General features: G+C 37.8%; 1 protein-coding gene across 1 annotated transcript in view; it reads left to right on the top strand.

The window, feature by feature from the left end:
* LOC123533211 (ATPase MORC2A-like) overlaps window positions 1-27622 on the top strand; it is a 361550-nt gene that overhangs the window by 240462 nt on the left and 93466 nt on the right. Inside the window, 3 exon segments of the mRNA XM_053519548.1 lie at window positions 1456-1689; window positions 7925-8009; window positions 23189-23321. Coding sequence (XP_053375523.1) covers window positions 1456-1689; window positions 7925-8009; window positions 23189-23321 — 452 coding nt within the window.

The raw sequence follows: 27622 nt of genomic DNA, 5'->3' as shown, positions 1-27622 counted from the left end.
TAACTCTGACCTGCTTTTTAGACTTAGAAAATCATGGGTAGGACAATATTTCTATTATACAAAAAAAAATCAGATGAGCGTCAGCACCCGCAAGGCGGTGCTTCTGTTAGGTCAATAGGTCAAAGGTCAAGGTCATATTGACTTGGAACAGTTAAACGGTTTCCAGATGATAACTCAAGAATGCTTGAACCTAGGATAATGAAAGTTATTAGGGAGGTTGATTATGAACACCAGATGACCCCAATGGATTTTGAGGTCAGAAGGTCAAGGTCAAAGTGACCAAAAACAGATCGTTTCCAGATGATAATGTCTAAATTTTCTTATATCAAAGTTATTCAGATATGGCTCGTGAATAAAACGAAACTTATACTGACAATATGAGTACAGTTTGGAGCTTTCTGTAATTGTCACCAAACTTGGTGTACACCAAGCTTAACTGAAGAATTAGCTTTTATTTATTTATTTATTTTGTTGGGTTTAACGTCACACTGACACAGTTATAGGTCAAATGGTGACTTTCCAGCTTTGACAGTAGAGGAAGACCCCAGGTGCCCCTCTGTGCATTATTTCATCATGAGCGGGCACCTTGGTAGAACCACCTGACCTTCCATAAGCTAGTTGGATGGCTTCCCCACATGAAGAATTCAACGCCCAGTGTGAGGCTCGAACCCACATCGATGAGGGGCAAGTGATTTGAAGCTAGCGACCTAAACCACTCGGCCAGGGAGGCCCCGTGAAGAAATTAGCTTTTGATGATATTTGGGATCAATGTTATAACATAGAAAAATGGTTTGCACTCTATTTCTTTAGTTTGGGTACAACTATTGTCAGTAAACTTGGTGTGTAGAGAGCTTTTCTGAAACACACAGGTTGGGAATGTACTTGGGGGTCAGCTGGGTCAGGGTCAAGGCCACTGTAACTAAAAATAGTAAAATGGTTTCCGCTCAATAACTCTAGTTTGGATTAATCTGCTGAGTTTTAAAGTTCCTCTGGAGCACAGTGGTCTAGAATGTGAAGTGACCTTTTGTGCTGTGGAATAGATGGGTCGTGGTTCAAATCCATCTTGAGGGCTAATTTTTTTTTTAAAGTCATTGTATTGCCATTGGGTCATGGTCATAGTTGAAATAAAAAAGTAGATTTTTTTTCAGTTTGATCATCAGAAAACTGGTTTCTAATTTATACTTCAGTTAGGATTGACCGACTGTTGCCAAACTGATGTATAACAAGCTTATATATTTTACAGAATTTCCACGTTTCTTGTGTTTCAATGGCATAAAATATTTGGGCAAATACACCATTTTATAGAGACATTCATTTTGAAGATAGATGAAAGATGAATTTATTTGATGGATTGATTGGATTTAATTTTGCAATTTGAACTATCCAAGAAATCTACAATTAGTCACCAATGAATAATAATGATTTCACAGTAAGATGTATCTCTGGTTACTGCAGGCATCCCAGAAGCGCCGAGCGCCAGTCTCATCACAAAATGATGATGAGGAATCTGAGGAGGAAGAATCACCAGTTAAACGTACCAGAAACTCACGAGGAGGTAAACAAGAGGCTGTGGAGTCTGACTCTGAGGAAGCATCACCACGAAGGGGCAGAAGTTCTGTTAAACCATCTGCAAAGGCAGAACTCAATGGATCGACAAAAAGTAGACAGAGCAAGTCACCAGTTAAAGTGGTTAGTAACCTAAGTAGGGTTGTAGCTGCCACTTTGGTGAAACTTAAAACTTTAGTTAAATATTTAGCTCACCTTAGCACAAAGTGCTCAAGGTGAGCCATTGTGATATCCCCTGTGTCCGCTGTTGACATCTGTTATTTTTGTCGAGCCCGCTTGCGGAAGCAGACAAAGTTGTCCAAATGGCTGTTCTGTGTATGTGTGTGCGTCCGTCTGGATTTGTTTGTCGACATGCATGGAGCAATTTTGTTTATATTTGACATGAATGTTAACCTCAGTGAGACAGAGTGTCATGCTCAAACCCCAGGTTCCTATCTCAAAGGTCAAGGTCACATTTATAGGACAAAGGTCATGTCACATCTTGTCCGGCAACTTTGGCATGCATTGAGTAATCTTGTTTATAATTAGCATGAATGTTTAACTAAATGAGACGGAGTGTCATGCACAAACCTCAGGTTCCTATTTCAAAGGACAAGGTCACAGTTAGGGGTCAAAGGGCGGGCTCGACATGTTGCCTGTGGACATCTAGTTAATTTCACTGTTTTGTCCTTTTTATGCATTTCTTGTCCAGAGATTCTCAGCAACAACTAGTTGGAATTCAGTGAAACTCCATAGGAAACTTTACTATCAAGAGGAGATGTACGTATTATTAATCCTCCGCCACAAGTGGTGGGGGGTTATAGGAATGGTCTCCGTCTGTCCGTAACACTTTCGTGTCCGCACCATATCTCCTAAACCCCTTGAAGGATTTTCATGAAACTTGGGTCAAATGATCACCTCATCAGACCATGTGCAGAACCCATGAGTCAGCCTTGTCGGCTCAAGGTCGAGGTAACAACTCAAGGTCAAAGGTTTCACCCTTCCATTTTGTGTCCGCTCTATATCTCCTAAACCCCTTGAAGGAATTTTATAAAACTTGGGTCAAATGATCACTTCATCAAGACGATGTGCAGAACCCATGAGTCAGCCATGCCGGCTCAAGGTCAAGGTCACAACTTAGGGTGAAAGGTTTGAGCCTTCCATTTTGTGTCTGCTCTATATCTCCTAAACCCCTTGAAGGAATTTTATAAAACTTGGGTCAAATGATCACCTCATCAAGACGATGTGCAGAATCCATGAGTCAGCCATGCCAGTTCAAGGTCAAGGTCACAACTTAGGGTGAAAGGTTTGAGCCTTCCATTTTGTGTCTGCTTTGTATCTCCTAATTCCCTTGAAGGATTCATATGAAACGTGGGTCAAATGATCACCTCATCAAGGTGATGTGCAGAACTCATGAGTCAGCCATGCCGGCTCAAGGTGAAGGTCACAACTCAAGGTTAAAGGTTTTAGCCTTCCATTTCGTGTCCGCTCTATATTTCCTAAACCCCTTGAAGGAATTTTATAAAACTTGGGTCAAATGATCACCTCATCAAAACGATGTGCAGAACTGATGAGTCAGCCATGCTGGCTCAAGGTCAAGGTCACAACTTAGGGTGAAAGGTTTGAGCCTTCCATTTTGTGTCCACTCTGTATCTCCTAAACCCCTTGAAGGATTTTCATCAAACTTGGGTCAAATGATCACCTCATCAAGAACTCATGAGTCAGCCATGTCAACTCAAGGTCAAGGTCACAATTCAAGGTCAAAGGTTTGAGCTCTGTATCTCCTTAACCTCTTGAAGGATTTTGATGAAACTTGGGTCAAATGATCACCTCATCAAGCTGTTGTACAGAATTCATGAGTCAGCCATGTCAGTTAAAGGTCAAGGTCACAGCTAAAGGTCAAAGGTTTACCTTTTCACTATCCATAGCAGTGGTGGGGGATTTAGCTGTCTTTCAGACTGCCTTGTCTTCGTGTTCAGGTTGGATGATTTTTCACCCAGTAATTGCCCTTTGATTATTCAGCAATAGTATGCTGTTGTACAATTCTTGTCTATAGTATTTCTCAGCAACCACTGGTTGGAATTTAGTGAATCTTCATATGAAGCTTCACTATCAAACGTAGATGCGCTTATTATCTTCATGTTCTGGTCAGATGATTTTTCATGGTGTTATTGCCCTTTGATTATTCAACAGTTGTATACTATAATACAATTCTTGTCCGGAGTATTTCTCAGCAACCACCGGTTCCAGTCAAATGATTTTTCACCCAGTTACTGCCCTTCGATTATCCAACAATAGTATACTAAAGTACAATTCTGGTCTGGAGTATTTCTCAGCAACCACTGGTTAGAATTTGGTGATACTTCATAGGAAGGTCATTATCTAGAGGAGATGTGCATATTATCTTTGGATGATTTTTTACCCAGTTATTGTACTTTGATTATTTAACAGTAGTCAAGAGTATTTCTCAACAACCACTGGTGGGACACATACATTTTTTCATGAGAAAAAGTAGAGACCGTACCATAGCTCTTCGCATTCTTTGATTTTTCAAAAAAAGGTGGTTTTTACAAGAGCACCGGTTACGATTAAAAATGTAAACAACGGACTCTGTCTATAAATTATTTGAATGAATGAATGATCGTCGATCTTAGTCATAATACTGATTGACAGCGAATGCTAATGACTCCATGTGTTGCAGAAAGGTATTTAGTTTGAAACTGTAATTTCCTATCAATTGATATACTCTCGAAATTGGTTTAAAGTAATTGCTTATATTTGGACAAAGCCCACTGCCTTTGCCATTCGCCAGCTGCTAAAAAGGCAAATATATAAGTCTCAGTGTAAGTTATATTTCACTGGTACTACCAGTTAGTAAGTTCATACTCTAAAAAACATGTCATAGAAATTTGGGCAGTTTTTACTGATTAAAACGTTTGCAGCATTAGATGATATTTTTTCTTTACACGAAAATTGCCGCTAGATAACAAAGCGAATACGCCGATAATCTGGAGTAGGCCGGTTATGTGTTATTGTCAGAAAACTGTTCCAGTTCATGTAATGTAATCAGTGCACTTTAAAGTGTCCAGCCATAGCTACTGCTGTTATAGGGAAGTGGTAGAGTGTCTGCCTTAGGTGTGAGAGGTCCTGGGTTTGAGTCCCAGTTAGAGCCTACCAATTTTCATTCTGCTACAGCATCATTTTGCTGTTATATGACTGTTCCAGTTGTTTTATATTTTTAGCACACAGTATCATGGATCATTACTAGAAATCCAGATCACAGTTGAATGTTAAATCAAATGCACCCAAGTAGAAAATATTCGCTATATTATGTCCCTTTGATGTTTCTGCTCTCCAGGTCCAAGAAGAGTTACATTTCCTTGATCACAAAATTTTCTTTTACATGAAAATATTTAATGCTCATAACTCTACGCTTCAGGTTAAAATATTGTTAATATATCTATTTTTGAGAAATATATGTACATTTGTCTTCATTTCAAAGCGTTTTAACTTCATTCCTATGATCTGAAAAACTTAAGTACTATCTCTAGAAAAAGTCACTAGTTTAAATTTGATCATAAATGAAATGCAAACATTCCACTAATATTTTAGGGATATAAACATCTTCTATGTGTGTGTTTATGGAATCATACTTTTGGGCATTATTCAACACAAAAGACTCGTACTCAAAAAGCAAGATGAAATATTTATAAATTTCACAAGTCAGTTTGTGAGTTACAGTTGATTCAGTGTTAATATCTATTTGCTCATCTGAACTTTGTTCAGGGTGAGCTATTAGTATAGGTGGATCCAGCGGCTGAATTGTCCATCGTCTTGCGTCAACATTTGTAGCTCACCTGAACACAAAATGCTCGGGGTGAGCTATTGGGATACTCACCATCCAGCGTCCTTCCATTAGGCGTCTGTCCACACTTTCCTTTAAACAACATTTCCTCTGAAACCATTAGGTGGCAGTTGATGAAACTTGCACTGGATGTTCCTTGGGTGGTCCTCTTCCAAAGTTGTTCAAAAGGTTTTCCTCTTAACCCGTTTAGATGGAGAGTGCTTTGTCATTGTGATCTTGACACTCAAAATGGTTAGATGGAGAATTTGTTGTCATGGTGACCTTGAGACTCAAAATGGTTAGCCAGAGAATGCTTTGTCATTGCGATCTTGAGACACAGAATAGTTAGCCGGAGATTGTGTTGTCATGGTGACCTTGAGACTCAAAATGGTTAGCCGGAGATTGCTTTGTCATGGTGACCTTGAGACTCAAAATGGTTAACCGGAGATTGCTTTGTCATGGTGACCTTGACTCAAAATGGTTAGCCATAGATTGCTTTGTCATGGTGACCTTTTGACTCAAAATGGTTAGCCGGAGATTCGGTTAGCCGGAGATTGCTTTGTCATGGTGATCTTGAAACTCAAAATGGTTAGCCGGAGAATGCTTTGTCATTGTGATCTTGAGACTCAAAATAGTTAGCCGGAGAATGTTTTATCATTGTGATCTTGAGACTCAAAATGGCAAGCCAGAGAATGCTTTGTCATTGTGACCTTGAGACTCAGAATGGCTAGGTAGAGTATGCTTTGTCATTGTGACCTTGAGACTCAAAATGGTTATCAGGAGATTGCTTTGTCATGGTGACCTTGAGACTCAAAATGGTAAGCCAGAGAATGCTTTGTCATTGTGATCTTGAGACTCAGAATGTTTAGCTGGAGAATGTTTTGTCATGGTGACCTTGAGACTCAAAATGGTTAGCCGGAGAATGCTTTGTCATTGTGACCTTGAAACTCAGAATGGTTAGATGGAGTATGCATTGTCATTGTGATCTTCAGACTCAAAATGGTTAGCCAAAGAATGCATTGTCATTGTGATCTTGAGGACTCAAAATGGTTAGCCATAGATTGCTTTGTCATGGTGACCTTTTGACTCAAAATGGTTAGCCAGAGAATGCTGTGTCATTGTGATCTTGAGACTGAAAATGGTTAGCCAGAGAATGCTTTGTCATTGTGATCTTGAGACTCAAAATGGTTAGCCGGAGAATGTTTTATTATTGTGATCTTGAGACTCAAAATGGTTAGCCGAAGCATGCTTTGTCATTGTGATCTTGAGACTCAAAATGGTAAGCCAGAGAATGCTTTGTCATTGTGATCTTGACACTCAAAATGGTTAGCTGGAAATTGCTTTGTCATTATGACCTTGAGACTCAAAATGGTTAGCCAAAGAATGCTTTATCATTGCGATCTTGAGACTCAAAATGGTTAGATAGAGTATGCTTTGTCATTGTGATCTTGAGACTCAAAATGGTTAGCCGGAGATTGCTTTGTCATTGTGACATTGAGACTCAAAATGGTTAACCAAAGAATGCTTTATCATTGTGATCTTGAGACTCAAAATGGTAAGCTGGAGAATTCTTTTTCATTGTGATCTTGAGACAAAATGGTTAGCCGGAGAATGCTTTGTCATTGTGATCTCGAGACTCAAAATGGTAAGCCGGAGAATGCTTTGTCATTGTGATCTTGAGACTCAAAATGGTTAGCTGGAGAATTCTTTGTCATTGTGATCTTCAGACTCAAAATGGTTAGCTGGAAAATGCTTTGTCATTGTGATCTTCAGACTCAAAATGGTAAGCTGGAGAATGCTTTGTCATTGTGATCTTGAGACTCAAAATGGTAAGCCGGAGAATGCTTTTTCATTGTGATCTTGACACTCAAAATGGTAAGCCAGAGAATGCTTTGTCCTGGTGACCTTGAGACTCAAAATGGTTTGCCGGAGAATGCTTTGTCATTGTGATCTTGAGACTCAAAATGGTTTGCCAAAGAATGCTTTATCTTTGTGATCTTGAGACTCAAAATGGTTAGCCAGAGAATGCTTTGTCATTGTCACCTTGAGACTTAAAATGGTTAGCTGGAGTATGCTTTGTCATTGTGATCTTGAGACTTAAAATGGTTAGCTGGAGAACGCTTAGGCCTTTGATCATCCAACTCCAGAACATGATTTTCTACAGTCATAACACTGCTACTATTATATTTAAGGTCATAAGGTCAAAGGTCAGTGTGTTATACTTGAGACTGATAATTTTACACCCAGTTCCTTCTGACAGCACATCAAGAGGGGCATACATGTTTGACAAACACTTCTTGCTTAGCTAATAATGAATATAGTCTTGTTGCCATTAAAAGTAGCTGATATTGCAAGAATCCACGAATTTTAGTGATAAATACTGTTTATAAAAGGCTTCCAAATAAAAGTTCTTGGAAAGAGTTTTCATCACTAATCATAAGAATGATTTTTATGAAAACTTTCAGTGAATGCTAAATGTGGTTGTATTTATATCTTTTAAAAAGAATTGGCATTAAAAAAAACTTACTATTGCAGGAATCTGAAATGGAAGATGATGATACAGGATTCGACAATGATGTAGAGATGGATGATGTGTCTGCATCAGATGCGAATAGTCATAGTAAGTTTTTACATTTGGTACAATATCTGTTCGAGAGGTGAATAGTCATGGTAAGATTCTACAGTTATTTGCAATTGCACCAGAGGTGCAGTAATCAAAGTAATGATGTATCTGCATCAGAGATGGATAGTCTTGGTGTCTATAGTTGTCATGCCTGTATTAGAGATGGATAGTCATGTTAACTTTTTCACCTCTGCATGAGTGATGGATAGAGTTTCTAAAGCTGCTCATTTGCATCAGAGGTAGTTAGTCATGGTAAGTTGCCTGAATTGTAATGTCGACATCAAAGCTGGGTAGTCATGGTACTTGTCTCGGTTGTGATGCCTGCATCAGAGATTGGTAGTCATGGTAAGTTGCCTCAGTTGTCATGCCTGCATCAGAGGTGGGTAAGCATTGTAAGTTGCCTCAGTTGTAATGCCTGTATCAGAGGTGGATAGTCCTTGTAACTTGCCTCAGATATAATGCCTGCATCAGAGTTGTCATGACTACCCACCTCTAATGCAGACATTATAATTTAGGCAACTTACCATGACAACCCACCTCTGATGCAGACATTACAATTCAGGAAACTTACCATGACTACCCATCTTTGATGTGGGTAGTCATTGTAAGTTGCCTCAGTTGTAATGCCTGCATCAGAGGTTGATAGTCATGGTAAGTTGCCTGAATTGTAATGCCTGCATTCTGACTACCCATTTCTGATGCAGGCATTACAACTGAAGCAACTTACCATGCTACCCACCTCTAATGCAGACATTAGGTAGCAGGGTACACTTAGATTCGAAAATTTTGGGCACAGACAGTCTAACTTGTAGCGAGTCGCAATATTGCACTTCCCTTATGAGGGTGGTCATTTAATAAATTGCGTGCATGTTTTGTGCTTTTAATTAATGGCAAGATTGGTATTCTCATACAAGGATAAAGGAAGTTATCAAAACGAAAGTTTTACACCATCCATGAAAAATAGCATGCCAAAATCATCAATTTTGCACTTTTTGAACAGCCTGCAATGATCCCGCTGCAAGAACAATGCCCAATTTTATTGCATTTCTCAATTTAATAGTCCTTACTGAACTTCAGGATATAAACGGAATGGGGGCCCATCCAGCTCGTTTTTTCACAAAATAGCGAAAATGTTCCTGAGAACAAGCACAGAACAATTCCGTTATTTGAATTTTCCGCGAAAATGTGCCTCATTGATTCATACCAAGCTACCAGCAGTTAGTTTTACAACTGACATCAGAATTTTACATGTGTCGGCTGTATAAATTTTCTAAAGAATTAATCATTATCTCTCACCTTAATTTACAGACATCCAAAATCACGAAGTTCTGATTATAACAAATATTGACGGGGGCCAAAATTCGAAGTGTACCCTGCTACCTTACAATTGAAGCTACTTACCATAACTACCCACCTCTGATGCAGACTACAATTCAGGCAACTTACCATGACTACCCATCTCTAAATTAGGTAGTCATTGTAAGTTGCCTCAGTTGTAATGTCTGTATCAGAGATGGACAGTCATGGTAAGTTGCCTGAATTGTAATATCTGCATCAGTGGTGGGTAGTCATGGTACTTGCCTCATTTGTAATGCCTGCATTAGAGATGGGAAGTCGTGGTAAGTTGCCTCAGTAGTCGTGCCTGCATCAGAGGTGGGTAGTCATGGTAAGTTGCCTCAGTTGTCATGCCTGCATCAGAGGTGGGTAGTCATGGTAAGTTGCCTAAGTTGTCATGCCTGCATCAGAGGTGGGTAGTCATGGTAAGTTGCCTCAGTTGTCATGCCTGCATCAGAGGTGGGTAGTCATGGTAAGTTGCCTCAGTTGTCATGCCTGCATCAGAGGCGGGTAGTCATGGTAAGTTGCCTCAGTTGTCATGCCTGCATCAGAGGCGGGTAGTCATGGTAAGTTGCCTCAGTTGTCATGCCTGCATCAGAGGTGGGTAGTCCTGCTTAGTTACTACAGTTGTCATGCCTATATTAAAGATGGATAGTCACAGTAAATTGCTACGTTTAATGCCTGCATAAAGAGGTGGTATTTTTATGCCCCCCTTTGAAAGGAGGATATATATATTTGCAGATGTTCTGTAGTAGCAACCCATCCGTTTGCGGAAACTCAGAAAGATTTGGCCTAGAACCATACATTGATAGGAAGGTTGATCATGTACAGATATGACCCTATGATTTGAGGTCAATGTCAATCAAGTGAACCGAACAGTGAACGTTCCGGACGATAATTTGGTTTTGACATAAAAGTTGATAGGCAGGTGGTCAGACCGCAGAATCTTATGATTTTGACTAAGTAGCAAGGTAAGGTCACATTGATCCAAAAGTTTAAACCATCCGGACGATTAACTTGAGAAAGCCGGCCAGATCACGAAACTTTTATGGAGGTTGTCATGACCAGCAATGACCCTTGATTTTGAGGTCTTAGTCAATGGTCAAGGTACATTGACCAGACATAAGCTTGTTACAGGAATTTCAAATGATTTTCCTCCTTGCAATATGAATGCTTCAAATGGTCATTTCTGTTCTACTGTTTGTAACAGTCTGCTAGAGTGAATCCCAGTAAAATGCTAATGTTATATTGCATTCCATAATTATGAATCAGTAATTTTCTACAGTTTAATGTGGATGGGCCATGGAGTCTATAGTTTCAGCTTAATGGAAGCCGACAGCATGTAAGATCTTTGGCTGTTTTTGAAGCGAAAATCCGGCTTGTAATTAGTCTGTCAGGTGGATGGCATGATATAAATTAGTCTCACTGTTAAACTTTTGTTCATAATAGGACATAATATTTTCACCTAACTTGAAATTTCCCAAAGTATATGGTCTGATTTACATGACCCATATTGATTTCGGGTCAATTGGTTACAGGTCAAGGTCACAGTGACTGAACATTGATAAATTGATTGCATGCATGCAATCTGGACAATTTCACCAGGACCATTGAACTTATATAGGTGTATTGATTTTGAAGTGTAGCGCTACAATTTAAGTACTGTGTCAAGTATGAAGTCACAGGGACCTGAACTGTTAACCTTTTTGTTCACTCATATCTAAAAAGTACTTCCCATTGATCTTGAAACGTCTTAGATAGTTGCCTGATGTGTGTACATGGCTCGTATTGATTCAGGGTCAAAGTTCAAGGCCAGAGGAGCTGAACATGAAAAGGTTTGCTCAATTCATGGACAAGTATTTCACCTAGGCCTTGAACTGCATAGATTGTGGTATTGCATGGCATATGACCCAATGATTATCCGGTTCACTGGGTCAAGTCAGGTAACAGGCACCTGACAAGTTTAACATTATTGTCACTCATTTCATGCTGCACAAGTATTCACCTAGACATTGAAACTACATAAGTATTGGTCTTATTGTAACATGACTCACGTCACTGTATAAAGGTCGAGGTGCGACTAACAATGAAATTGTTTCCCTCAATATTTAACAAGTATATTTCACCTTAGGCCTGCAAACTTCATAACTAGGTTAAAGTATTTCACCTAGGACCATGAAACTTCATAGTATGTTGGTCTGACATGAACCTGACCCCATTGATTTGAGGTCAAAGCAAGGTCACCAGATAAAACATTGAAAATGTGTGTTTTTTACACAATATTTTTTCTAATTTCATTTCTACCTGTCCAATTCTTTTGACTTACCTGAGCCAAAGTGTCAAGGTGAGCATTTGTGATAGCCCAGTGTCAGCGTCCTCAGACGCCGCAGTCAACATTTGACTATATCATGCCTGGTAAGGGCTTTTTTTGTGGATTCAAAAAACAATGAATTACAATAATTACCACACAACCACAGAATTAAATCCAATTGCAAATACTGGTGCTACTGTAAAGAAATTTCTGTGAGGTTGATATTGTTGCATTTGGAATCACGTTTTTTTGTTTGTCTTTTTGTATATAAATAACTTATATGATACTTTTTGATATTGGCCAAAGATATGCTTATGAAAACAACTAAGGTTTTTTTTTACATACAAATTTTAATCCAGGGTTTTGTTATAATACATATGTATATATGTACAATATTGTTCATACAATATGACAGAATTTTTTCAGTTCTTATTTGAACTGCAGTAGATATAAATTAGTTGCCTTCCAGATAGGGGACTTTTATTGCATGGCAATACCTTCATTCACTGTTTTTAACCAAACTTGCACACAACTTGTATCACCATAAGATCTTGGTTCCTTTCTTGAACTGGTCAGATTCCTTGAGTGATGGCCCCTGAAAGGGCCAGAATTAACTATTTTGACCTTGTCTGCACAATAGCAGCTTCATTTATGATTTGAATTTAATCAAACTTGCACAAAACTTGTGTTACCATAAGATCTCATTCCTTTATTGAACTGGCCAGATTCCATTATGGGTTCCAGAGTGATGGCCTCCAAAATTTGCTATTTTGGCTTTTGCAGCCATATAGAGACTTCATTTATGGTTTGATTTGATACAGACTTGCAAAATATCTTCAACAACAATAAATCTTGGATTCCATGATGAATCTGTCAGATCCAATCATAGGTTCTGGAGTTATTTATATCTGATTACCTCCCCTGATTTTAATCAAAATGGATTTGTATCAGTAAGTACTTATAGGACTCATTTGAAATTTCATTATTAGAGACTCAGACAATCAGGGTAGATAACTATTGACAGATTTTATGTCAAATTACCTCCCTTTACTTCAAATTAAAATGGGTCTATCTCTGTAACTAATGAAGGTACTGATCTGAAATTTCATTTATGCCATCAGATGGACTTGGACAATCAGTGAAGATACATATTAACTGAATTTATGACAGATTACCTCCCTTTTTTATGTAATTGAATGTAACTAGCAGCTTCTAACGAGATTGGTTTGATACATTATTTATGTCTTCCATGGTAAGAAATTTCTACTTTTACTTACTTTTCTAATACAGTTGAATATCGTTACCTCGATATCGGTTAGCTCGATACTCACGGTTAGCACATGTGTTGATGTCGCGTCCCGATTTTATATATTTATCTTTATGTAATTTTTATCATACTCGATGTGAATTCATTTTGTCGCTTTGCATGAGATTTTCAGTCCGTCAAATACTGGACTGTTTTACCTGTTTCGTCGATTATCCCTTTGTTCAAATTACCATGTTATTTGTAAGCTTGAAATCTACTATTGTGTCCGGATGTATAATTATTTAGTTAGTTTGTGTGTTTGTTTTCTTTTTTTAAACTATTAATCCAATTTAAATGTCAGCATTTTGCATTTATCAATTAATTTAGTCTTATAAAATATCCGTCAAGCAGAAATGCAGCTGTTTTCCAAGCTCATAACATTAATTGGATGAATTTTCGTTTGATGGTAGTAAATTTCCCATTAGGATTGAATAAGATTGCGTATTACACGAAAAAGTTTGTTACCTGAAGCACATTTTAAAGTGATGCCTATCTCGTTTTGAATCATACCTGATTTAACTTAGTAGGGAATGGACTCATAAATGCATATGCCTTTAGTTTTTTTCAAATTAATACTTGTTATGTAATGTTGGTTACTGTTCATTTTCATAACAAAATATGACTTTAATCATTTCCTCTCCCATTTTAGCGCTCTGGAAAATAGCATTAGATATAATGACATTTAGCTGTCCACACAGTACAAAATAGTACCTGAAGTTAACGATACGTCAACTCATACTCAAGCAATTTTAAGTCCTAATATCAAGGTAACAGTATCACGTATATGTGTTGTAAAGCTTGACTTATGTATCTTTACAATGCACAACAATATGCTATTACTCCTATTTATAAAGATGATTATCTCAGTAAGATGTATGGACTATTTGAAATTTCAACTGTTGTCATTTGTTGGATCGAGGACAATATCATGGTAAGAGCTAGATGATTTTTAGTCAATTATCCTCCTTGTTTCAAATTAAACAGGGGTGTATCTCAGTAACCATGAATACTTACTTGAATGCTATCAGATGGGCTCGGACATCAAGTTAGATAACTTTGCAGAATTTATGACAATACTCCCTATTTTTAAAGTAATATACCACAAGCTGCCTTAAAGACTTTGATTCAATTTATTCAGTCTCAGTAAAAGCATGGCATCAAAAAGCAGATTAGTCAAGGACCTCAACTTGGTATGGTATTGTATGGTAATAAGTTACAAATAGTGTAAATGAGGATGATTTAAAAATAATTTACCAAATTGTACAAGTGTATGACCTATGTGATTTTTTCAAAACTTGATCTTCATCATAAAAATGGACTCGACTGGCCATCATGGCCACTTGTTCCCTTATTACCTTAATATTGTTATTAATTATAGGGATAATTATTGAACACATTATTCGACTTAAACTCTACACCAATTCGAAAACCGGTCAAACGCCATTAGGCCTGTAAACTGCGTTGTTATGCTGTCACCAGTATCAGAAAATAGTACACTAGTTCAACAACTGAAACACATTATCATAGAGGGTTTTTACAGCTATCATCAGGTGAATTGTCAAATAGTGTCCTGCAGTGAATTAGTTTAGTGCAATATGGAACAGTTGTTAAAGAAGTGTCACTAGGATTATAAAGCCATCAAAACTGGATGCATAGTAACTTACATTTATGATGATCTGCATCGAATGGTCAGATATGATGTAGCTGCAGAAAATCAATTTAAGATTCGATATGGTCATTCTGGACAAAAAACAGGGTAACAGGAATATTCAGATCACCTATGTGTAGCTTAGTATAGTGGGCGGGTCATTTTCACTATATTCATAAAATTGGAACTTGAAGAATCTTCCCATGTGAAATGCTGGCCATGTTTAAAGGTAGTTATAACACAATAGGTCCTTGTTAACCCCAAAAAACTGTTCAAATTATTCGATTGTCATTCAGAAAATTGGTCGACAGGATTGGTACACTTTTCGCTGTCAGAATATGGTCAGGAAAATTTAAAACTTGTGTAACTGAATGCAGATTAAAAATAATTTTTACACAAATATGCTCCATTGATTGATTTGTAAGATTGTTTAATTATAAACCGCTCATCAAAAAACACATGGTCTGCCAGGTGGGATGGGCATCTCCTTTTCCTTTTACCTTATTTTAGTAGTGCAATTTATCCATATAGTGAAATATAAAATATCTTCTACGTGTTGACACTGCTCGGTCCAACATTTTGAATAATTTAGGTCAGAATTTTTGCCTTGATGAAATCTACGTTGAGTTTGATTAAGGGTCATCTGGGTTCAAAAAGTAGGTCACTAGGTCAAATCAAAGAAACACCTTGTTTATGCGATAGAGGCTGTATTTTTCGATTGATCTTCATGACATTTGGTCAGAATGATTGCCTTGATGAAATCTAGGTCAAGATCGAATATGGGTCATCTTGGGTAAAAAAACTAGGTCACTAGGTCAAATTGAAAGAAAAACTGTGTATACATTAGAGAGCCTTAATTTTTCGATTGATCTTCATGAAATTTGGTCAGAATGATTGCCTTGATGAAATCTAAGTCAAGATCGAATATGGGTCATCTGGGTTCAAAAACTAGGTCACTAGGCCAAATCAAAGAAAAACCTTGTGTATATGCAATAGGGGCTTCATTTTACAGTGGATTTTCATAAAATTTGGTCAGAATGGTTGCCTTGATGAAATCTAGGTCATGTTTGAATATGGGTAGTCTGGGATCAAAAACTAGGTCACTAGGTCAAATCAAGGAAAAACCTTGTGTTTGCGATAGAGGCTGTATTTGTCAATTGATCTTTATGAAATTTGGTCAGAATGATAGGATTGATGAAATCTAGGTCAGGTTCGAATATGGGTCATCTGGGGTCAAAAACTAGGTCACTAGGTCAAATCAAAGAAAATACTTGTTTTACTCAAGATTTATGCTCAAATTTTATTGATAATTGGTCCGAATATTTTTTCCATGAAATCGCTAGGTCAAACATGTTTACACTGTTATGGTGTGTTTCCCAGGTGAGCGACCTAGGGCCATCTTGGCCCTCTTGTTTCCTTTCTTCCTTTGCTTTTTGTTCTGCAACTTTCTTTCCTCTTGTTTTAAATTCGCTTTCTTTTTTTGCTCACCAGGTGAGTTTTTGTGATCACTCGATGTCCGGCGTCTGTCAACATTTAGCTTGTGTATGCAATAGAGGCTGTATTTTTCAACCTTGATGAAATCTAGGCCAGATTTGAAAATGGGTCATCTGGGGTCAAAAACTAGGTCAGTAGGTCAAATCAAAGAAAAACCTTGTGTATGCGATAGAGGCTGTATTTTTCAATTGATCTTCATGAAATTTGGTCAGAATGATTGCCTTGATGAAATCTAGGTCAAGTTTGAACGTAGGTCATCTTGGGTCAAAAACTAGGTCACTAGGTCAAATTGAAGAAAATACTTGTTTACACTTCAAGAGACCACATTTTTGGTCTAATCTTAATGAAAATTGGTCAGAATATTTGTTTCCATGAAATCACTAGGTCAAACATGTTTACACTGTTATGGTGTGTTTCTCAGGTGAGCGACCTAGGGCCATCTTGGCCCTTTTGTTTCCTTTCTTCCTTTGCTTTTTGTTCTACAACTTTCTTTTCTTCTCTTTCTGTCAGTAATTTCATGGCTTCTGACCAGATAAAGCCTTGGGCATTTTTTCTCTTGATTTGTCACCTTTTTTTAGCTCACCTGTCACAAAGTGACAAGGTGAGATTTTGTGATCGCGCAGCGTCCGTCGTCAGTCCGTCCGTCCGTCCGTAAACTTTTGCTTGTGACCACTCTAGAGGTCACATTTTTCATGGGGTCTTTATGAAAATTGGTCAGAATGTTCACCTTGATGATATCTAGGTCAAGTTCGAAACTGGGTCACGTGCGGTCAAAAACTAGGTCAGTAGGTCTAAAAATAGAGAAACCTTGTGACCTCTCTAGAGGCCATATTTTTCAGAAGATCTTCATGAAAATTGGTCAGAATCTTCAACTTGATGATATCTAGGTCAAGTTTGCAACTGGGTCACGTGCCATCAAAAACTAGGTCAGTAGGTCAAATAATAGAAAAACCTTGTGACCTCTCTAGAGGCCATATTTTTCATGGTATCTGTATGAAAATTGGTCTGGATGTTCATCTTGATGATATCTAGGTAAAGTTTGAAACTGGGTCACGTGCGGTCAAAAACTAGGTCAGTAGGTCTAAAAATAGAAAAACCTTGTGACCTCTCTAGAGACCATACTTTTGAATGGATCTTCATGAAAATTGGTCAGAATGTTCAACTTGATGATTTCTAGGTCAGGTTCGAAACTGGGACACTTGGGGTCAATAACTAGGTCAGTAGGTCAAATAATAAAAAAACCTTGTGACCTCTCTAGAGGCTGTATTTTTCATGGGATCTGTATGAAAGTTGGTCTGAATGTTCATCTTGTTGATATCTAGATCAAGTTCGAAACTGGGTCAACTGTGGTCAAAATCTAGGTCAGTAGTTCTAAAAATAGAAAAACCTTGTGACCTCTCTAGAGGCCATTCTTTCAAATGGATCTTCATGAAAATTGGTCAGAATGTTCACCTTGATGATATCTAGGTCAGGTTTGAAATTGGGTCACGTGCGGTCAGTAACTAGGTCAGTAGGTCAAATAATAAAAAAAACCTTGTGACCTCTCTAGAGGCCATATTTTTCATGGGATCTGTATGAAAGTTGGTCTGAATGTTTATCTTGATGATATCTAGGTCAAGTTTGAAACTGGGTCAACTGCGGTCAAAAACTTGGTCAGTAGGTCTAAAAATAGAAAATCCTTGTAACCTCTCTAGAGGCCATACTTTCAAATGGATCTTCATGAAAATTGGTCAGAATGTTCACCTTGATGATATCTAGGTCAAATTCGAAACTGGGTCATGTGCAGTCAATAACTAGGTCAGTAGGTCAAATAATAAAAAAAACCTTGTGACCTCTCTAGAGGCCATATTTTTCAATGGATCATGAAAATTGGTCAGAATTTTTATCTTGATGATATCTAGGTCAGGTTCAAAACTGGGTCACATGAGCTCAAAAACTAGGTCACTATGTCAAATAATAAAAAAGAACAACGTCATACTCAGTTCAAAACTGGGTCATGTGGGAACAGGTGAGCGATTCAGGACCATCATGGTCCTCTTGTTTTTCGCTGTACTGACTCGGGAACCCTTAACTTAGAAAAGGCAGGGGAAACATAAGTTTCGTCACAATTAGATGATTTCTTCATATCAAGATTATTAGAATCAGATGTATTGGCAATGGCTGCTGTGACAATTCTTTGTGAAGGATTTTCTAAGCTTGAAATACAGTGCTCTTCTTCAGCAGTGTCATTTTTGACTTTGGACATTAGTTGATGGAGGCTCCATGCTCACAACTGTAGAAGAGGACTGATCTCTGGCAACCACATTAGATGGTCCCAGCTTTGATAGATCAATGCCATCAGGACTGAGTGGAAACATGCCTAATCTGCGAAAACCATGCAGTGAGTTTTCAAGCGTAGCTACCTGATACCAAGTTTTCCGGAAAATTGTTGGGAAGAGCTTGACCAATATGGTTCATTTGCCATTCTTTAACATTAGCTTGCCATTTAGATTTCATTGGTGAGAAAAGGCCAATGTCGGAAGCTTGCAATATGTGTGTGGCATTAGCTAGCAGACAATACAAAACTATTTGTTTTCATTACATTTAGAGGCTGTGTATGTCATATGGGTCGCGTGCCAATCAACAGTGAGCAAAACGGGAAGTTCAGTAGATTTGGATTTTACAAAGTCTAGAAGAACCTTTAAAAACTCAACAAAAGCCGCCGAGTCCATCCACCTGTTTTCAGTATTTGAATAAATTGCTTCCAGGAACCCCTCAAGGCCTACATTTCGAATACGCTCCCCGGAGAGCAAAATCATTGGAGGGACGTAATCTCCAAATGCATTCAGACAGGCCATGATGGTGATTTGTGTCTTACCTATTATCTTTTGGTATTAGTGACAACACTATAAACATGTCTTGAACTCTGGTTACTTGATTGTACATAGGAAAATCTTCAAAAAATTTCTAAAAATAAACCAGAAGGCCTAGAGCTTAGATATTTCACGTGTTGCATTGCCTAGTGGACCTCTACAAAATTTATTCAAATCATTACCCCCGGGATCAAATTGACCCCGTCCCATTGGGTGACTTGATTGTACATAGAAAAATCTTCAAAATTTTATAAAAATAAACCAGAAGGCCTAGAGCTTAGATATTTGACATGTAGCATTGCCTAGTGGACCTCTACAAAATTTGTTCAAATCATGACCCCCAGGGTCAAAATTGACCCCACCCCTGGGGTCACTTGATTTTACATAGGAAAATCTTCAAAAATTTTCTAAAAATAAACCAGAAGGCCTAGATCTTAGATATTTGAAATGTAGCATTGCCTAGTAGACTCCTACAAAAATTGTTCAAATCATGAGCCCCAGGGTCAATTGACCCAGCCCCATGGTGTTACTTGATTGTAGATAGAAAAATATTCAAAAATTTTCTAAAAATAAACCAGAAGGCCTATAGCTTAGATATTTCGCATGTAGCATTGCCTAGTGGACCTCTACAAAAAAATTTCAAATCATGACCCCCGGGGTCAAAATTGACCCTACCCCAGGGGTCACTTGATTTTACATAGGAAAATCTTTAAAAAATTTCTAAAAATAAACCAGAAGGCCTACAGCTTAGATATTTCACATGTAGCATTGCCTAGTGGACCTCTACAAAATTTATTCAAATCATGACCCCCGGGGTCAAAATTGACCCCACCTAAGGGGTCACTTGATTTTACATAGGAAAATCTCCAAAAATTTTCTAAAAATAAACCAGAAGGCCTAGATATTTGATATGTTACATTGCCTAGTAGACTTCTACAGACTTTGTTCAAATCATGACCCCCGGGTTAAAATTTTCCCCGCCCCAGGGGTTACTTGATTGTACATCAGAAAATCTTCCAAAAAATTTCTAAAAATCATCAGTATGTAGCGATCTGGTGAGCGATCCAGGGTCATCATGACCCTCTTGTTCATGAATTATGCCCCCTTTTTAATTTAAATTGCCATATGTGGTTCTGGGACGATCTGTGTATGAAAAGAATTGGAACCACTGCCTTACCCTTGCATGATTGTAAGAGGCAACTAATAGGGTCTTAACACTTGGTTTTGATGTAACTCTGTGATTCCAGCAGGTATGCAAATTTTGATTCCATACCTCATGTTTTTATTTCGATGTAAATGAGATGTGAAACCAAAATTTGTAGTCCTGTTTGGCGCCATATAACCTATACCATGTTGGTGCACCGTAAAACCCAAATAAATGAATAAATTCAGGTTAAAGTTTTGGTGCACTTTCACCCTATCTCAGTTATAACTAAATGGATTTGATTCAAACTTAAAATAATTGCTCCACATCATCACCCACATCATATGACACAGAGTTCATAACTCTGGCACAAATTTTTCATGAATTATGCCCCCTTTTTACACAGAATTTCAGGTTAAAGTTTTGGTGCACTTTCACTCTATCTCTGTTATTACTGAATGAATTTGATTCAAACTTAAAATAATTGTTCATCATCATCACTCACATCATATGGCACAAGGACCATGATTCTTGCACCAAAATTTAATGAATTATGCCCCCTTTTTGCTTAGAATTTTGCTTAGAATTATACTTATTTAGTGTTTTGATACACTTTATCTTTCCCTCTCTTATTACTTAATATTATTGACACATTTTTGTGCAAGATCTTCATCCACCATTGGAGTCATTAAACACTCCAGTGACATCTCCAGCTTCCTCATATCCAGCATCGAAATAGTCAAGCGCGCTGTCTCCTGTTACAGCTCTTGTTTGGTTAGAAATAGGTTTTCCTCTGTCAGACTTTAAAAATCTTTTTCTCTAGAGCTTTGATACTTGGCATGTGATATAAGGGTGTGACTCTCTACCATAATTGTCCAAATTATAGCCCTAAGGTCAAAAATGGCCATGTACCTGTGTATGACAGGCTTATATATAAGAAACTTTGAAAATCTTCTCTGAATCAATAATAGCTAGAGCCTTGATATTTGGCATGTGATATCAGAGTTGTACTGTCTACCATAATTGTTCAAATTATTTCCCTAAGTTCTAAAATGTGTATTACATGTATATAATATAGGCTAATGTAGAAGAAACCTAACGTTGCACTTGTACCATTACGTTACACAAACACACTTGAAGCCTTGTACACAGTTGAGTACTTTAGGGTCAATGAATCTCTTGTTATCATAGAATGATATAACTATCTTATAGATACTGTTAAATCATTTAATTTCGTCGGCACGAAATTTTGTGGTTTTGGCCAAAACTGCTGTTTCGTGGGGACGTAAATTTGTGGATTTTCAATTTTTGTGAAAAAAAATCATAATTTCCACAGGAATAGATCTACTAGTACTTCTGTCCTTACATGTGAAACCTACACGTGTCAAACAGCGCTACCATGGTTACGGAATTTGCAATCTACGCCGTGGGAGATTAGCGTGTGATCATGTGCCAATTAACGACCGCGTTATCTATAATTATACAACACCTAATTTGCACACAACTTGAATCACCATAAGATCTTGGTTCCTTTCTTGAACTGGCCAGATTCCGTTATGGGTTCCAGAGTTATGGACCCTGAAAGGCCCAAAATTAGCTATTTTGACCTTGTCTGCACAATAGCAGCTTTGTTTATGATTTGATTTTTACCAAACTTGCACACAACTTGTATCACCGTAAGATCTTGGTTCCTTTCTGGAACTGGCCAGATTCCTTATGGGTTCCAGAGTTATGGCCCCTGAAGGGGTCAAAATTAGCTATTTTGACCTTGTCTGCACAATAGCAGCTTCATTTATAATTTGATTTTAACCAAACTTGCACAAAACTTGTGTGACCATAAGATCTTGGTTCCTTTCTTGAACCGGCCAGATCCTGTAATGGGTTCCACAGTTATGGCCCCTGATAGGGCCGGAATTAGCTATTTTGACCTTGTCTGCACAATAGCAATTTCATTTATGATTTGAATTTAATCAAACTTGCACAAAACTTGTGTCACCATAAGATCTTGGTTCCTTTCTTGAACCGGCCAGATCCCATAATGGGTTCTAGAGTTACGGCCCATGAAAGGGCCAAAATTGGCTATTTTGACCTTGTCTGCACAATAGCAGCTTCATTTATGATTTGATTTTAACCAAACTTGCACACAACTTGTATCACCATAAGATCTCGATTCCTTTTTATATGCCCGCAGGGACGTATTGTGTTATCGCCTCGGTGTCTGTCTGTCTGTTTGTGTGTTGGTTAGCAATTTCCCTTCCACTCTGTAACTCTTGAACCCCTTGATGGATTTCAGAGAAACCTGACACAAATGTTCACCTCATTGAAACAACATGCAGAGCGCATGTTTCGGATGGCTCACTTCAATGTCAAGGTCATACTTAGGTGTCAAAGGTCATATGACTTTGTTTTGTGTGAATATTGCTCTGCATTTTCGTTGCATTCCAGTGGTCTTGTTTTTATTTGGCAGATCCTTCTTTTGTTCGCTTACAATAATTTTTTTTAATTACTTCCCTTTTATGTTACTATAAATAGCTTATTTAGTAACTTTTTTATCATTGGCCGTAGGGAAAAACCGAAACCACTTTTCTGTGGTACAACATGGCTGGTACCTCCAATTTTTAGGTGTATTTTGACATATCTGTACCTTGTTAGAATTTTTTCTTTTTGTTTTTGGTTAAAGCAATGGTACTCGAGGTGAGCGATATAGGGCCATCATGGCCCTCTTGCTAGTATCTACTTTTACTTTGACAAACATGTCATAAACAAACAATTCTAAATGAAAAAGTCCATTTTGTTTCCATGCATACCTATGTTTATCATTGATGGAGTACACGAAAGCTGCAGGTCAGTACTGCCGCATGCTTACAATGACGGATCAGATCAAACGGCTATGGTGTCATTTTTGGCGACCTTGCGAACAATTAAAATTATCGTGGGCACAATTTGTTTGTTGGGACTTAAATTCATGGTTGAGCTCAACCACCAAATCCACAAAAATTAATCCCCCACGAATAATAATGATTTCACAGTAGTTATTCATTTTGCAGGAAGGTGTCAGTAACTCAGGTGTTTGAATTTCTCTACAGGTGATATAGGAAAAAGAGTTGAAATCCAGGTGAACAAGAAATGGACAGTAGGCACTGTGGTTAAAGTAAACAGCAAAGATTGCAAATGGTTGGTCAAGTTTGATAACAACAAAAGAGACAGAAATGATAAATGGTATGGTAACTGATTATCACAATTATTCCCACCAAATTTTGTTTACAGATGTTATATTTTAGAATCACTTTGACCTACTGTCCGTCCATTTCCCATCCTGTCCCATGTCAAATAGTTTTCCTTGGATATATTTTGAACCCATACAGATATCACTTTGAAACTTGCAACAGATTTTTAGGCTCATTAGAAAGTTCACTTACCAGATTCCGTAACTGACATCTGTTTTGGCAAAATTATTTCTCTCCATATTTTCTAATCTCCTTATAAGATTTTCATAAAGCTTGCATCAATTTTTTATTCACAAAGACTATGTGTACAGAACACAATCCTGGGCACTACGTCCAAGGTCAATATCAAACTTGGAGGTTAACAATCAATTCACTAAACTTTTTTCCACCTCCAGCCCGCCCGCTTAGCTCAGTAGGTAAGAGCGTTGGTCTACGGATCGCGGGGTCGTGAGTTCGATCCTCGGGCGGGGCGTATGTTCTCCGTGACTATTTGATAAACGACATTGTGTCTGAAATCATTAGTCCTCCACCTCTGGTTCATGTGGGGAAGTTGGCAGTTACTTGCGGAGAACAGGTTTGTACTGGTACAGAATCCAGGAACACTGGTTAGGTTAACTGCCCACCGTTACATGACTGAAATACTGTTGAAAAACGGCGTTAAACCCAAAACAAACAAACAAATCTTTCAACCTCCATATCTTCTTAACCTCTGGGAAGATTTTCATAAAACTAGTAACAGTTGTTAACCTTGTCAGAGTGCACTACCAAGGTCACTCAGTCGCAAACTTGGTAGTCAAAAGTCTCAATTACGTGTCTGCGGTTTTTCTAAAACTAACCGAAGTTGTCAACCTCACCAAGATTACACTGATCACATCACCATGTCCCTGTAAAGGTCACACTTGGAAGGTCAAATTGCTAAAATTTGTGTCGGCTCCATATCTCCTAAAATCCTGGGAAGATTTTCAGTTATTTACAACATAAGCTTAAGGTGATATTCAGAGCGCACAACTCGTGTCACCAGGTCCAAGGTCAAGCTTGGAGGTCAAAATTTAATAGCTTAAATTTGTGTCCATTCTGTATCTTTTAAACTGCTTGGAAGCTGTTCATAAAACTAGCATCAGTTGTTTACCTCTGCAAGATGACATGCTGACACAACCCATGTCACTAGATCCAAGGTCAAGATCACACTTTAAGGTCAAAGATCAGGTAGCTTAATGTTGTGTCTGTACCATATTGTCTATACCACTTTGCAGATTTTCATAAAACTAGCATGAATTGTTAACCTCATCAAGACAACATGCAGAGCCTTTGACCTGTGTCTTTAGGTTCAAGGTCAAGGTTACACTCAGAATTCAAAGATCAAACAGATTAATTTTGTATCCTCTCCATATCTTCTAAACAAATGTAATGAATTTCTTGAAATCAACATTAGCTGTAAAACTCATCCAGATGGCATTCAGGGTGTGCAGCCAATGTTGTTAGGTCTAAGCTCACCATTCTCATCCATCAGAGGGTCGTCAAAATCCCGAGACGAACCTCTGATTTATTTCCATCGTTTACTTGGTGAGCATGCGCACTCGTAATTACTATCGGGAGTGGTTTCAGCCAATCATTGTTCGCCATTATTTGGAACTCCGAATTGAAACTTCAAAAAATATGTAAACAAGATACTTGCTTACGATGAATAATGGCTGTATTCCATGATTGCGATAAATAAAGATTTATTCCTGTAATTCGATGTTAAGAGATTTACATCAAGAAATAATAATATTCGTCGTAAATGGACATCGTATTCCCTCGATGATATGGAAAGGACGCGGTCACGCTTTTCACGGACGATTTTGATTGGTTCGCTACGATTTGTCGCGAAACGACGCTGATTGGCTGAAACGTTTTACCTGTAATGTAACCAAACCATAAATATCGGCGAAATGTGCCAGAGGTTCATCCGGGGAACCACGGTAGACCTCTGGTATGCGAGAATGAAGCTCACAGGCACTCTTAGAAGTCAAAGTTCAAATAGTTCAGGTTTGTGTCCATTCCATAACTTTTTAACCAAAATAGAATTTGGAATCAATTGTTAACCTCATCAAGACAATTACAGAGATACCAGGCCACTAGGTCCAAGGTCAGTGTTGATGGTATTATAGCTTCTTTTTTAGCTCGACTATTCGAAGAATAAGTAGAGCTATCCTACTCACCACGGCGTCAGCGTCGGCGTCACACCCTGGTTAAGTTTTTCGTACCAGTCCACATATTGACAAAGTCTTTTGAGATAAAGCTTTGAAACTTTCAACACTTGTTTACCATCACCATGTCCAGTTATTAGCAAGAGTACATAACTCTGTCAAGCATTTTGACTGAATTATGGCCCCTTTTGACTTAGAAATCTTGGTTAAGTTTTTTGTACCAGTTCATAATTTGACAAAGTCTTTTGAGATAAAGCTTTGAAACTTTCAACACTTGTTTACCATCACCATGTCCAATTGTAGGCAAGAGTACATAACTCTGTCAAGCATTTTGGTTGAATTATTGCCCCTTTTTGACTTAGAAATCTTGGTTAAGTTTTTCATACCAGTCTACATTTTGACAAAGTCTTTTGAGATAAAGCTTTGAAACTTCCAACACTTGTTCACCATCACCATGTCCAGTTGTAGGCAAGAGTACTTAACTCCATCAAGCATTTTGGCTGAATTATGGCCCCTTTTGACTTAGAAATCTTGGTTTAGTTTTTCGTACCAGTTTATATTTTATGTAAAGTGTTTGACATATGGCTTTGAAAGTTTTATAACTTGTTCAGTATAATAGTCTCTATCAATAGGCAAGAGTACATAACTCTGTCATCTTTGGCTGAATTATGGCCCTTTTTGAACTTGGAAATTGGTTCTGTTTTGTATATGTCCATGTTTTGTCAAGACTATTTGACATATGGCTTTTAAACTTTAAACACTTGTTTGTCATTATGATTTCCATCTGTAGGCAAGAGTACATAACTCTGACAACTATTTTGGCTGATTTATGGCCCTTTTTGGACTTTGAAATTTGTTCAGTTTTTCTTACAAGTCAGCGTTTTTGTCAAAACTATTTGAACTGTGGCTTTGAAACTTTTAACACTAGTTTATCAACACGATTTCCATCTGTAGGCAAGAGTACATAACTCTGTCAACGATTTTGACTGAATTATGGCCCTTTTTGGACTTGGAAATTAGTTAAAGTTTTCATACAAGTCCATATTTTGCCTAACATATAACTTAACATATTTGCCATCATGGTCACACATTGCCATTTAGTGCAAGACTAATCGAAATCCATAAATACAGGAATATTTTTTGTTTAATCCATTTTTTTCTTTTGTCTGAAAATCTATGGAAATATTTTTACCCCATTCTTCAATCAATTCTTCAAATAGTCGAGCTCTTGTTTTTGTTTCTGAAACCTTCTCATGCCTTTTATTGAAACTTTGCACAAACTTCTATATAATGATTATTGTACCCCCCGACAACAAAGTTGTAAGGGGGGGTATACTGGTTTCAGGTTGTCTGTCTGTCCATCCGTCTGTCTGTCCGTAGACACAATCTTGTGCGCACCATCTCTCCTCATCCCCTTGACACAATTTAATGAAACTTCACACAAGTGATTAGTAACAACAGTAGTTGTGCATGGGGCATGTTAGGTTCTTTCAGAAAAAAAACTTGCAGAGTTATGGGACTTTGTTTTTTGTTACTATACTATATACATAGACACAATCTTGTGCGCACCATCTCTCCTCATCCACTTGACACAATTTAATGAAACTTCACACAAGTGATCAGTAACAACAGTAGTTGTGCATGGGGCATGTTAGGTTCTTTCAGAAAAAAAAATTGCAGAGTTATGGGACTTTGTTTTTTGTTACTATACTATATACAAAGACACAACCTTGTGCACACCATCTCTCCTCATCCCCTTGACACAATATAATGAAACTTCACACAAGTGATCAGTAACAACAGCAGTTGTGCATGGGGCATGTTAGGTTCTTTCAACGACAAAAATTGCAGAGTTATGGGACTTTGTTTCTTGTTAACATACTATGTACATACAGTCTACATATGCAGTCTTGTGCACGCCTAATCTTCTGAACCCTTGCACAGAATTTAACGAAACTTCACACAAGTGATCAGTACCAACCCTAGTTGTGCATGGTGCATGTTACGTTCTTTTAGATAAATATTCTGCATAGTTATGGGACTTTGTTTTTTGTTACTATACTGTATACATACAGTCTATATACATACAGTCCACATAATTATG

This window comes from Mercenaria mercenaria, chromosome 12 (assembly GCF_021730395.1).
Source record: "Mercenaria mercenaria strain notata chromosome 12, MADL_Memer_1, whole genome shotgun sequence".
Taxonomy (NCBI): domain Eukaryota; kingdom Metazoa; phylum Mollusca; class Bivalvia; order Venerida; family Veneridae; genus Mercenaria; species Mercenaria mercenaria.
Note: the sequence above shows the minus strand (reverse complement) of the source record. Positions and strands in the feature narration are given on the sequence as shown.